The sequence below is a fragment of the Antrostomus carolinensis genome, unplaced genomic scaffold (genome assembly GCF_000700745.2).
Source record: "Antrostomus carolinensis isolate BGI_N321 unplaced genomic scaffold, ASM70074v2 scaffold4862, whole genome shotgun sequence".
NCBI lineage: Eukaryota > Metazoa > Chordata > Aves > Caprimulgiformes > Caprimulgidae > Antrostomus > Antrostomus carolinensis.
In genome coordinates, this window is record NW_010301457.1 from 23,848 (window position 1) to 36,446 (window position 12,599).

The 12,599-nt window shown below is 41.7% G+C and overlaps 1 protein-coding gene across 1 annotated transcript in view; it reads left to right on the top strand.

Annotated features, from left to right (window-relative positions):
* Positions 1 to 7,540: 7,540 nt before the first annotated feature.
* The window catches only part of RSPO3 (R-spondin 3), a 30,077-nt gene continuing 25,018 nt past the window's right edge, over positions 7,541 to 12,599 (top strand). The window contains exons 1-3 of the mRNA XM_010163443.1: positions 7,541 to 7,610; positions 9,277 to 9,468; positions 10,965 to 11,111. Coding sequence (XP_010161745.1) covers positions 7,541 to 7,610; positions 9,277 to 9,468; positions 10,965 to 11,111 — 409 coding nt within the window. The remainder of the gene's footprint in view (positions 7,611 to 9,276; positions 9,469 to 10,964; positions 11,112 to 12,599) is intronic.

Here is a 12,599-nt window from a genome sequence, read left to right on the forward strand (position 1 = left end):
AGTTCCCTCAGATGCTCCTCATAAGACTTGTTCTCCAGGCCCTTCACCAGCTTCGTTGCCCTTCTCTGGACACTCTCCAGGAACTCAATGTCCTTCTTGTAGTGAGGGGCCCAAAATTGCACACAGTTCTTGAGGTGAGGCCTCACTAGTGCTGTGTTCAGGGGGACAATCACTTCCCTGGTCCTGCTGGCCACACTATTGCTGATACAAACCAGCTCATATTGGTGCTGCCTGCCATTTACCTGCACGGCTGCCTGGAGCTCACCCCATCTGTCCAACCACTGGCTACAACAGTCATTAGCCACCCCATGCAGTCTGCAGTTTCTATTTTCAAATACAGTCTGCACACAAGCTTTCAATTAATTTAACTGTCTGGAAAGTTGGATGTGTCAGTGTTATGCTGTTAATTGGGTTTGGGATAAAGAACATATTTGTACAGATTTTACATTAAAAAAACCACAAAAACCAACAAGCAGTTTTAATTCATTTTAGTTAATATCCTCTTGCAGTCAACTGAGCTGATTGCTGCACAAATCCTCGGCGAAGTGGTGGTACACCACTGTGTAAAAATGGAGCTATATCCCTGCTTAAGCACAAAATGGGCGACAGCCTTGATTTCGTCACCAGCACCCCAACAATTCATCTCAAATATTTCCTAACGTGACTTTAACTCAGCTGTAAACTGCCTGCTGTGCTTCACTGCAGTGATGTTAGATGTATTACAGTTTTGGGGAAGTGAATGATGCTTAGTGTGAGCGCTAAATTTCTTTCATGTGGGTCAGTGTGTGAGGCAGCAAAGCCGGTCGGGAGGGGAAGGCTCAGACTTCAAAGGGAGGGCAGCGCGCAGAAGGGGTGATGAAACAAGCCCTAACTACGTGCCATTCATAGTTACTTCATAAGAAGAGCCAGGCACGCAGAGCTGATGAACTGAGTCCGTTTCTGAGGAATCAGACACTTACTTACATCTCACCCATCCTATTACTTAATCCTAATCAAAACAAGACATCCAATCACACTGCCTTCTAAAAATCAGATAACTGTACTCTGATCCACAGATTGCCCTAACGTCTCTTGACAAATTAGTGAAATCCTCTCCCCCGTCTTTTCTCGGGAGTTTTGTCGTTGACTTTGGTGGGCCAGGACTTCCCTCAGTGACTCTGAGCTGGTGGGTGATGAAGTCTCTTGTCTGTTTTCCATCAGAGTTGAATTCAATTTCATATCATACTGTTCATGCTTTGCACTCAAAAACCTTTCACTTCTTTTTTTTTTAGACTGGCGTGGGTCCCAGTGGCATGAGGGAAAGGTGAAAATAGTTGGATCATCATTTACTGAGTGTTGATAGCATATGCATCACTACACAGCACTACAACAGAGAAGTGGTCACTAGAGCTAGTATTTTAATCATTAATTTAAACTTGGAATTTTGGACAGTATTTTGTGTCACTGACAGATGGATGGTCTGGTCAGCCTGGAGAATTTACCCTTTTTTCTTTAGATAAATTTGAGATCAGATTTTCCCCTTGTTACAAATTGTAGAAAATGATTTTTAGAGACCTTCCAGCATTGTGATACTCCTTAGTATCTATACTCTGGGTTTGAATCTTGATGTGAGACAAATTTAAAGGGATGGGTTCTGCTTCAATGCTTGCAGGTATCCGTCCAGAACAGTTACGCTGCAAACAACATACTTTAGGGCTTTTAGTTAGCTTTAGCGTGGTATGAATTTAATTGTTACACAGAAAAAAATATTTCATTCAGTACAAACTTTTTATCTGTTCCACTCAGGAAAATATACAAAACTGAGAGGATATTAAGTAATTGACCAAAGGCACATCTGAGTAACGCCAAGGCAGTGGGCTGGCTTGCTGTTTGGCTTATTAGTTTTTTAACGCTGTAAACATGGTAGTAGAAAATCATAGCTTCAACATGGGATTACAGGCTTTTGCTGTCTAAATTCTTCTCCCTAGTCTCCAGCATGGAAAGTAAAATCTGTTACATCCTGCTGTTCTTTCTGTGGTTTCTGAAACAAAACTTTCAGAGAAAAACTCTGGTCTCAAAAGACCCTGTGGGAAATGAGAAACTTGCAAATGCTACTGTAGTTGTGTAATGTTGACAGTATGAGCTGAGTGATCCTTATACAGCTTGGAAGTACATGAGCATCTGTGTAATATGCAACAATAAAAGTCCCAGTATGTTAAAGGAATAAAATAGGAGAAGCAAACAAGCAGAAAATCAAGCAGAATGACTGCATATTGCAAAGAATTAGCGTGTGCAATATACAGCTGTGCTTTTTTACTTGGTAGAAGTATGTGTCTCTTGTAGAGAAGAGAATGGGGAGTCATTGGAGTCACAATGACATTGACAACTTTGTTTTTAGAATTCTGTGTGCATACAAACAGTGTAAAATCAGCTGAGGATCTTCATGATGGCATCTTGCAGGATTAGAGTATTAAAATACTGTCTAAGTATATGGGCATAAGATATAATCCTTTCTAAAACTCACGCCTCCTTTTTCATGTCAGCACAGATGCTTTATTTGCAAATAGTTGAGTCTGACAAGTGTCATGACATGTTAGTTATACAACTATTAGGTTATACAGATATTAGGCTACTACTACTCTTTATAGATTCCATACTTTCCCTTCTATAACAGGTCTTCTTGACTAGACAATAATAAGAAGACAATGTAATTCAGCTTTCCATTTTTAGGGAAGATCCATAATGTATAGTCTTGAAGGTTAAGTATTTGGAAACAACTACAGCTGACTCTAAAAGTAAGATCTATAATTTATAGGATTTCGAACCTGATGTGAGAAGGTATTGTGTGATCTGGTCCTACCTTTACCATCACTACCAGAGTGCTTAAGACAACTTGTCTCAGGGATCTTCTTTGGTTCCTTTGGTTAAACTTCCTGGATCCCTGAATTTTGGTGGTGCTCCATAGTACGTGGGGAAAAAAAAAAAAAACAAAAGTCAATTTCCCTTCTCTCTTCATGAAAAGAATGTTTCATTTTATTTACAAAACTCTCTGGAATGAGAAGGAGCCATTTGTGGTTGCTGTGGCTGATTTCTGTTGTGCTGAAGATGCTAGGAGACTGCATAAAACTCTGCACCCCTGGTGAGATTTTTCAGCCTGGTGATGCTCTTTCTAACCAAATTCAGGGGCAATGTGTTCTGGCAGCCAGTATGCTTAATTTTCAGGATAACTTTGCCAGACATGTTTAATAATGATGAGGCATTCCCCAGTGAGATCTTGGCCATTTGGGCTGAGGGTGTCCTTGCTCATAGACACCACTACAAAATGGTTACGGATACTCCCTGAGACTGTGGGACAATCCCATACTCGTGTTTCTATTGCTCTTTAGAACTGTTGACACTTGGTGAACAAAATAGGTTGGGTTCTCTCCCCTCAGATGGGAAGTGCCTCTTGAGGAGGAAAATATTCTGTCAAGCCCCGCAGATGTCTGAAGTAATTTTTTTTCCATCCCTTTTGGGATCTTTTTCCTTCAAAACACTGGAGGACACTTGAGAATCTTCTTTGCTATGTGTTTTTGTACCATAGAAGGCAGCAATTGAAGTCAGCCAAATCTCCGGAGGAGTTACCATCCTCTTAGAAAGAAACTTTAAAGTATGTGTGAAGCAGAAACAGAAGAAGAGAAACAGAAGACGTTAAGCCTTGAACAGTTTACTTTTAGACTGATTTTTCTTCTTTGCTCCTTTTGTGACTGCCTCTCCTTTCAAGGTTGCCTCAGACTTCTGTAGATCCAGGAGAGGCTGGATGGAGAGTCCACATTCCTCAGCTGTCAACACTGGTTCAGTTGCATCCCAGAAAACTTATGGCCAATCCAATGTAGCAACAGTTGTGTATGGGTCTATCTTCCCCGCAGAGCCCAGCTGCTGCCCCATCATGACACATGAAGTCCCTTGCCTCCCTGTGGGTGATTTAAGGCCAAGCAATCAAGCAGGGTTTAACTTGCAAGATTGAGCTCAGGTTTCCCCTCGGCCCAGGCTGGCAATCTATTTAGCAGTGATAATGCAAACTTATCACACCCATGTGTACTTACTCTCGCAGTGTTGACCCACCGCTCCTGGGCTTTCTCTTTGCACTGCACTGCATGTTGCCTCCAAGTTGGTTCAGTTTTTGCCCCACATTGTCTGTTCCACTTCTAACACATTTCCACACAAAGGAATGCTGTCCAAGAAAGAGTCTGAGGAAATACGCTGTGGTTTGCAAACTGAATTCCTTAATGACTTTCTCATTAGAAGAGCTCACTGCCAAATGCTGTTTGTGTTTGCCTAAAGGACAGTCTGCATGATTAAGAATAGCTCAGCTTTACATGAAGCATTGTTTTCAGGCCACTGCCACAGGCAGCTGCTTCACACTAGGCAAGAGAGAGAGAGAGAAACTAATGTCTGTGAATGCACAGAGCAATCAAGTGACATGAGAACTGACGGGACATCCCACCCCAAATTCCCCCCTCCACAAGGGCTGGTGCCTGTGTGGGTGCCGCATGTTCAGTAAAGCCAAGGCAGGGCCTGGGTCTTGCAGCAAGGGGCAGCCACCAGGGAGGCTGAATTCCAGAGCAGCTCTGCTGTGAAAATATTTCCTGTGAGAACACGCAATCCCAAGAAACCAGGAGTAGCAGCAGCTCTGTAGCAGGGATGGATTTCATTTGTCTGGCACATCTATTTCCAAGACAAGCCTCTAAATGGACATCTTGTCATTGAAGATTGGTGATGAGGCAGCGCACCTCAGCTGCAGCAAATGCACAAAGAATATTCTTCTGCCTTGAGCTTTTTCCCCAGCTGTGAGAACATACGCCCACCTGGATTCCTCCTGCATTGTCTTATTTTCTTTTTTTGATCCCATAAATCTGAATCTCTACATAAAGTAAAACTGATAGAAAAATTTCATTGCAAAGGTTTTTTATTTTACTTATTGTGTGCTGTCACATCTCCTATGGTCTTGTAATTGAGCGTTCACATTCAAATTCAGCTTCTTGTCCCTAACTTCCTATTTTTAACAGAGAGATCACAACTCATTGTTTCCAGAGCAGGGCTTCGGAAAATATTAAGAGAAAGAAAAATCCCCAGTGATTTCATTTGCTAATGAGGCTTTAAACTAATATCTGGACAAATAGTTTGCACAAAAAAAGGCCTCCAAGCCAAAAAGGGCTTAAAGCCAGGCAGGGGAAGAGAATAGTTCAGGATTAACTTAGTGTCTTCTCTGATCTCCAGTATTTAGATTTTATTAAAAAAACAAAGAATAATGGAGGGATAGATTCTGGACCTAAAGCCAGTCACGAGCCTGCACATACATACTTTGCACCTGATGAGTCAGCAAGCCTGGCTGACACTTGTGTCAGAGATGGCAAAGAACTTGTCTGTGGGTCTCTATGCACTCTAGCCAAGTGAAACCACCACACCACCACTTGCTTTGCCCATTGCTATGCTGTATTTCTCACCCTTGAGAGTCTAGGATTTCACTATGCTCAAAAAGTGTTTGAATACAAGAAGGCAACCTGCCCGATGGCTAGTAGGATCATCTCTAATGGCAGACACTGCTCCTAAAAGCCCATGCATAGAACACTTCATCCTCATAAAAATCAGTTCTGAGGGTTGTGGAGATTTTTTACATTTCATTTTATTTGTCTTTATACTGGAGCAGATTGCACCAAAGACCAAGTGGTTACAAGCAAGAGCATTTCTTGGACCTATTTACAATGTTAAGACCCAGACCTCCTAGTTCTGCAGCCAGTTCCTAACCCACAATGCCACAGCACCTGCCCTTCTGCCAAGAGACTGGACCTCTCTCTGCCCTGCTTACCACATCTAAAACTTGTGGCTAAGAGGAGTGGTTTGCGCTCTCCTAGTGCTTTTTCACCTGTATACTTCAAAGTGTTTCTTAAAGTGGATATACATTACTTACCCACATCTACTATTGACCTAAGTATAGAAATTTGAAACAATGCTTACACCAGGTGTAGCATGGCTGGATTTCACCAGATAGTATTTGTGTTCCCAGCTTGTTGTGCCATATCACTTAAACTCTGAGCTTACAGTGTGTGATATGGGGGGAAAAAAATAGGTAAAACTTCTGGTTGCTTCCTTGCAGTGTGCAGTTGCTGAAGTGCTCGAGATCTGCAGGCACTAACACCTGGCTGCAATGAGAGAGAAATAGTAAGGGCCAGTTTGGTACCCAGCAGTGATAAGTTCCCTCCCCGTGGCAGAAATGTTTCAGAGACTGAGTTTGTCCCATTTCCGATTGGAATCTCTTCGACCCCACTTGGCCTCTGCAGGAGGGAAGGGACAGGCCCCTACATTGTAGGGATCAGGCAAGTGCCTGGATCTGAACCAGAGTGGGAGGAGTCTGAGAGGTAATGAGAACGAGATCTTCAGCTGGATCTTTAGAGATGCCTTATTTCAAACATCTAATTTTCTAGACACAAGTATTTTTCCTCCACCATTTATTTTCTCCCAGGTTCAATGACAAAGCCCAGTGCTGTGCTTTGAAACAGTACCAATTTCTGGAGCACACGGCTCTCCCTGCTTTGCTTCTTGCCTGAGCCAGAATAAGGGTCTTCCTAGCATTTGGAGCAAGCGCAATGGGAGACAGTTTCATTACACAGATACAGGGCTCAAAGAAATGCCAGGCACAACAGGAGGTAATCGAAAAATGATATCTTCAATAGTTTTTAAGAGAAAAAAAAGTCTTTCTTAATTTAAAATGTCAATTTTGACTTTTCAGCAAGACTTTTGCTCTATGCATTTCCAAGAATAGAATCCTGTCATGCTTCACACATTGAGTTATAACATGGCATGAAATAAACCTTTAAATGAAGCTTGACTTATGTATTTTAAGTTATTCCTTACTCTGTAATACCAAGAGTATTATTCTCCATTAGGAACTACAGACTTTCTTTTTTTTGCCATGTTATTTGTACGACATATATCTGGGATGCAAGAAAGAAGGCAGAAATTGTGAAAGTGGCTAGGAGTACATTTTTATTTTATACCTAATACTTCTGGAGTTAAAAGGGAGATGATGGAAATTGGTCATGTAATGGATCTTAGCTATAGAGAATTAACATCTTTTGGTAATAAAGTATTGCCTTTCTCAAGGGTTCACACATACAGCTTGACCTCAGAGCAGTTGCACATAATGTTTTCTCTGTCAAGAGAATCTGTTCATAATGATGTGTCACAGGTGCTCACACATAATATGTTTCCTGTCAAAACTGATCATCTGTATTTTATATAGCAGCTTTGATGACAAATATTTTGTACTTCAGCTGCTTTTTCTTCCCTCTGTCAGACTTAATGAAGGAAAGTCACGGCTAGTATTTAAATAATGTCAGCTTCTTATATCACGTTACTGTGTTTACCTTTGAAAGGAGCTTCATATAAGAGCCACAAGACAGGGGAGAGAGAGACATGGCCTTTTTCATTTACTTAACTTTAAAGAGAAAGCTAATTTTTCAGGCTCTTAATTGTAAAATTGCAAAAATGCAAAGATACTCTGTATCTTTGGGATCTCAGAATGCCGTTTATTGTCACAGTAGTGGTGTGTCCTGGTGGTAAAAACACTTTTCTCCAGGTTGTTCTACAAAGTGAGTGCCTCAGGGGGCACAGAGAATTGGGTTCTTATATTCTCATTGAAATTGTTTGTCTGCAGCAGGGCCAAAGTTTGCTCTTTTCCTATGTGTTCAGCCCTACTGAGAGAAATAACCCTCATTCCTCATTCTACTAATGAAAGAGGAAAAGTGAACTTGAATTCCCTTTGAGGTTTCTCAGATTGCAGGACTGGTCATTGAAACCTCAGAGCACAGAGGACTCCTTTTCACATTCATAGGTCATGTCTTTTCTGCAAAAACTGCAAGTGAGCAAAGTACAGAGGTATTCCTGAACTTCCCTGCCACCAGGCAAACTCCCCTGAGGTAGCAGAGAGTGGCAAGCCATGGATTCATGTGGGCTTCTGGTCTGCCCCCAAGGGATCCACAGAAGAGAGCTGAAAAAGGCAATTTCATTGTGTATACAAGCTATTTAGCAGTGTCTGCAGATAAAAATAAAATCAAAACACTAAAATAGACAAACAAAGTATAGCACGTGCATATTTATAAAACTGTCACTGGCCTGAGGAGAAGGCAGAACAGGAAACCAATAGTATTTACAAATAGGATTCACAAATGTAAATGAGGATAGGATTTATCTTACATATGAAATATAACCAGATGTCTCGGGTTGAGATAAAAGCTTACACTTAGTAAAATTCCTAGGTTTTTCATACAAGGCGAGGCCAAAAAAGAGAGTACACAGGATCTGAAGCTATTTGATGCCTAATTATTTTTCAGATCCAACTCCTATTTAAGAATGCAACCAAGAAGGAATTAAAAGTAGGTAACTACTTCTAAAGTACAAAAAGATGCAGAACTTTATTCTCTGCCACTGAGAAGTAATACATTGATTAATGTCTGCTACTGAAAAGATAGTCTGCAATATCGACCTCTTTTCTCCTACCCCCAAGCCCCTAAAGAAGAACTGAATAGTCTTAAGCAGTGAGTGTAATAAGTTTTCCTGTCCTTGTCTGAAGAATTAGAACAATTCAATTGAAAGGCAAATATAATCCTACCTATGCTCCATGCTGGGACTGGAGCAGGGTAAATGCCACAGTTAAGTCTGAACATCAGGTTGTAATTGTTAGAGATTAAAAACATGCCAGAAAGAACATTCCAGGGAAAGAAGGAGGGTGAGAAGGATGGCTCTCCTGTGTCTTTTTATTAAGGCAAATTAGTGTCAGATCTTACAAGAGCATATTCTTGCACAGCAGAACTCAATCAAATGGCATTTAGTCAACGAAGGAAATGGTACACTAGGTTGATTTTTTAATCATCCCACTAGGAAAAGCAGAGATTAATGAACATGTATTTATCTGCTGAGCTAAGTACATACGAGGCAGAAAAAACATTGAAAATAACTAAAAGAAAAATAACTTCTCCAGGACGCTGCTCTTCCATAAAATCTATTTCAAATATAATTTGCTGTTAGCTATTTCTGCAAGATGTGAGGACTTTGACTGAGCTTCTCATTTTTATGCAGATGAAATAATTGCTGAAATGAAATGTCAGGTCACAAGAGACACAAGAAAAAATGAAGCAATCTTTAAGACCTGTCAGAGGGGTAGATGGTCTACCCTTCCAAGTACAGAGGAACCATTATTTCATGGTCTTGTCTAATATCTTGTTCTCTCACCTTTTTTTTTAATGCTTGTCTTCTCAGTGCATCCTAACGTGAGCCAGGGTTGCCAAGGAGGGTGTGCTACATGTTCTGACTACAACGGATGCCTGTCATGTAAGCCCAGGCTCTTTTTTGTTCTGGAGAGGATTGGCATGAAGCAGATCGGAGTATGTCTTTCCTCGTGTCCCAGCGGATACTATGGGACACGGTATCCCGACATTAATAAGTGTGCAAGTAAGTGCTGGGGAAAGGGAAAGCACATGAATTGGTTTGTTGTCTCTTGAATGCTGTGTCCCCTTAGGAGTCAAGTCAACAGAGAAGCAGATGGATAGGCCATATCTTTATTTGTTCAGTTCTTTTATAATACTGCAGTAAAGACTAACCCAAGCAAGAAGTTAAGGTGAAAGATCACATAACGACCTAAAGCTCAGGGATTCCAGCTCTTCCTGAATGACCTGCCTAGCACCCAGGTGATGGTCTCTTCCTCTACACCCTGATACAGAAAGGAATCACCAGTGGGCTCCAGTAACTGCCCCACAGCAGTGAGAGGGAGCAGCAGCAGCTCTGATGAGCTGGGGCCAAGGGACGCTGAACCTCAGTGGCTGGAGCCATTTAACCCACTGCCCAAGGAGGGAAGATGGCAGGTGGCATTCTATGGAGGTGCAGTTTGCCCTGGTCTCCTTACAGCTTGTCTCACAGTCAGCATAGTCTTCTCAATGCCTGTAGCAGCTGGACAGGTTTCAACTGGCCAGGTTTCAACCTGATTTGGGGGAAGTTACCAAGTCATGTTGTCTCCAGGCTGGGATACAGAGATACAGAGAACCTAACTCTATTCTTTACCACTCAGGCAACATTTTGACCCCACTATGTGTTTTGAACCATAAATGAACTGGAAAAGATTGCAACGTCCTCCTCACTCCTCTTTTTGTTGTTGAATTCACTGTTTTTAATCCCACAGGTCATATAAAAACATGAGAGTGACATCCGAGAAACTCTCCCAGTTTTTACCTGGTAATAAAAGTTATTTAATGAATGGACCCCAGAGTAAAGTCTTACAGAGTAACTTGACGCTGTAAAGTATTTGCTCACTTTTTAGCAGTGTGTGGCCTTGCATATCAGATATGAGCTGTGCCATACACAAATTTTTATGTATTTCTTTTAAAAATATCTGAGAACTGGGAAATATACCACTGTTGCCAGTTTGGGTAGTCACATAAAGACTGCATGAAATTCTACAGGACATCAGATTGAACATCAGGGAATGATTTAAAAATGAAAAAGATCTTGATGCAAAACAGTCTTAAGCAGATTCTAAATTCTGGCATATTTTTCTCTCTCCTGGATGAATGGAGATAGATATTGTGGAACTGGCCCAGTACCTGTGCCCTGAGGGGTTAATTAGTACCTATGCCGTGTCAGTGTTGGGCAGAAGCAGCATCTTGTTATTCTGATGTGTTGTGCTCTGTCATCTGTTTGCATAGGTCTGCAAGAAGACATCAGTGTGAGGCCATTCAGCATCAGGCCATCCTTACTAAGTCCTCACTCATGCCAAGGTCACTTGTGGCTGTCCTCACTGTGTGTACAGGCCACAGAGAAGATCTAAATATAATTTGCTTTCTCTGAAGATTGTTTAATATTGCTAGAATTGTGTGGTTCTGGTATATGTGAGAGAGCCTATGGTGTTTCGTGGCAAAGAGCAACAACGTTGTTGTTTACTGTTTGCATTTCAGAATGTAAAGCTGACTGTGATACCTGCTTCACCAGAAACTTCTGCACAAAGTGTAAAAGTGGGTTTTACTTATACAGTGGAAAGTGCCTTGAAAAGTGCCCTGATGGGCTGGAAGCCAACAATCACACAATGGAGTGCACTAGCATTGGTAAGTCAGGTCTCTTCTCATCCTGCCTGGTTTTCTCACAGGGGATGGGGGATCTAAGGAGGGCATGACTTGTAAGATCACTTACACCACTGAGGAAGTGTAACTTAAAATGGAAATGTTCTACATCACAAGATGTGTTCCCCAGCACAACAAATTCAAGGTATTTCCCAAGTCTGACATTTCACAAGAAGCCCAAGCTCAGTTGTGCCCCACAAACACAGTCTCGAAGCTAAGGGCAGTTCTGCTTCAGGAAATAAGGTCTGTTTGGTCTGCACTGAGGTAGAATGACATCCACCTCTTACTTGCTCTGTTACGGTGTTATGCAGCACTGCTAACATCAAAGCTTCAAAAATCCTGAACCAGACCCCACATGTAGTTGCAAGATTAAAATACTAACTGCTTTGCTTTAGCTCCCTTGTACTACCTGAGCCTTCAAAGCATGTGTGCGTGAACATTTTGAAGCTTACCTTCACAAAGGTGAAGGTTAGAAGCTAAAACATTAAGGAAAAAGAAAAAAAAAAAACCAAAACCAAAACCAAAACCCCAAATTTGTATATGTGCACAATTACCTGACTCCAGAAATTGAAGATTAAAATAAAACACTAAACTGTGTGGCAGTGTCACTGAAGGAATGAGATTGGTGACACTGGTCCTGTGACTCACTGGCTCCAGAGAAGAGACCTGTTTTTGTATCTCTCCAGCCTCTGACTCACAAGCTCCAATTATTCACGTTGGGGCAATTTTAGAGGTCACCACACCTAACTGTCTGCTCCATCCCTCTGCCATCCCTCCGGCTGAAAGCAGAACGAGTTATATATTTGCCTCTAGGCCGCTGCAGTTGACATCCCCTGCCATGGGTATGCCGAAGCTGTGGCAAGGTTCAGCTTATTTTAGTACACCGGCTGTGAATTGTGGTGGCTGAGGGCTGTGAACTGCGGTGGAAGCAGTAACCTCTTCAGCCACCAGCAACCAGGGAGCACTTAGGCACAGTCTGGCCATGATGGTAACCTCCTCCCCCACAGTATCATGCACATAGCTCTCCTTGGCATTGCATGTTTTGTAGGAGAAGTAATGTGGGAATAAAATTAGTGTACAGGATTTTGTCATTTTCCTTCTCAAATGTATTAGTTCAGGTGGTAGTGATGGTTTTTACAGTTTTATTTTCAAGCAAAGACTTTCATCTCTGAAAGAAATTTAAGGGATAGTTTTTGTTTCTTGATGGCTGTTTCCAAGTGCAGTAGACTTAGCTGCTTTAACAATGAGTCAGTCTCCACTAGGAAAAGCCATTTAAAGCTACCGAGGAAAAACAGAACCTTTTTGTGCACGTGAAGGCCAATTATTTTAACAGGAGACCTCCAGTGTAATATGTAAAACAAAATGACCCACATGACAACTCACTGGAGGAAGGCTCAGAGGTTGCTTGAGGTCAGTTATATTTTTAGGTTTTGAAAAGGTTGGAAGTAAATTCTGGAGCTGGAAAGATGTTGA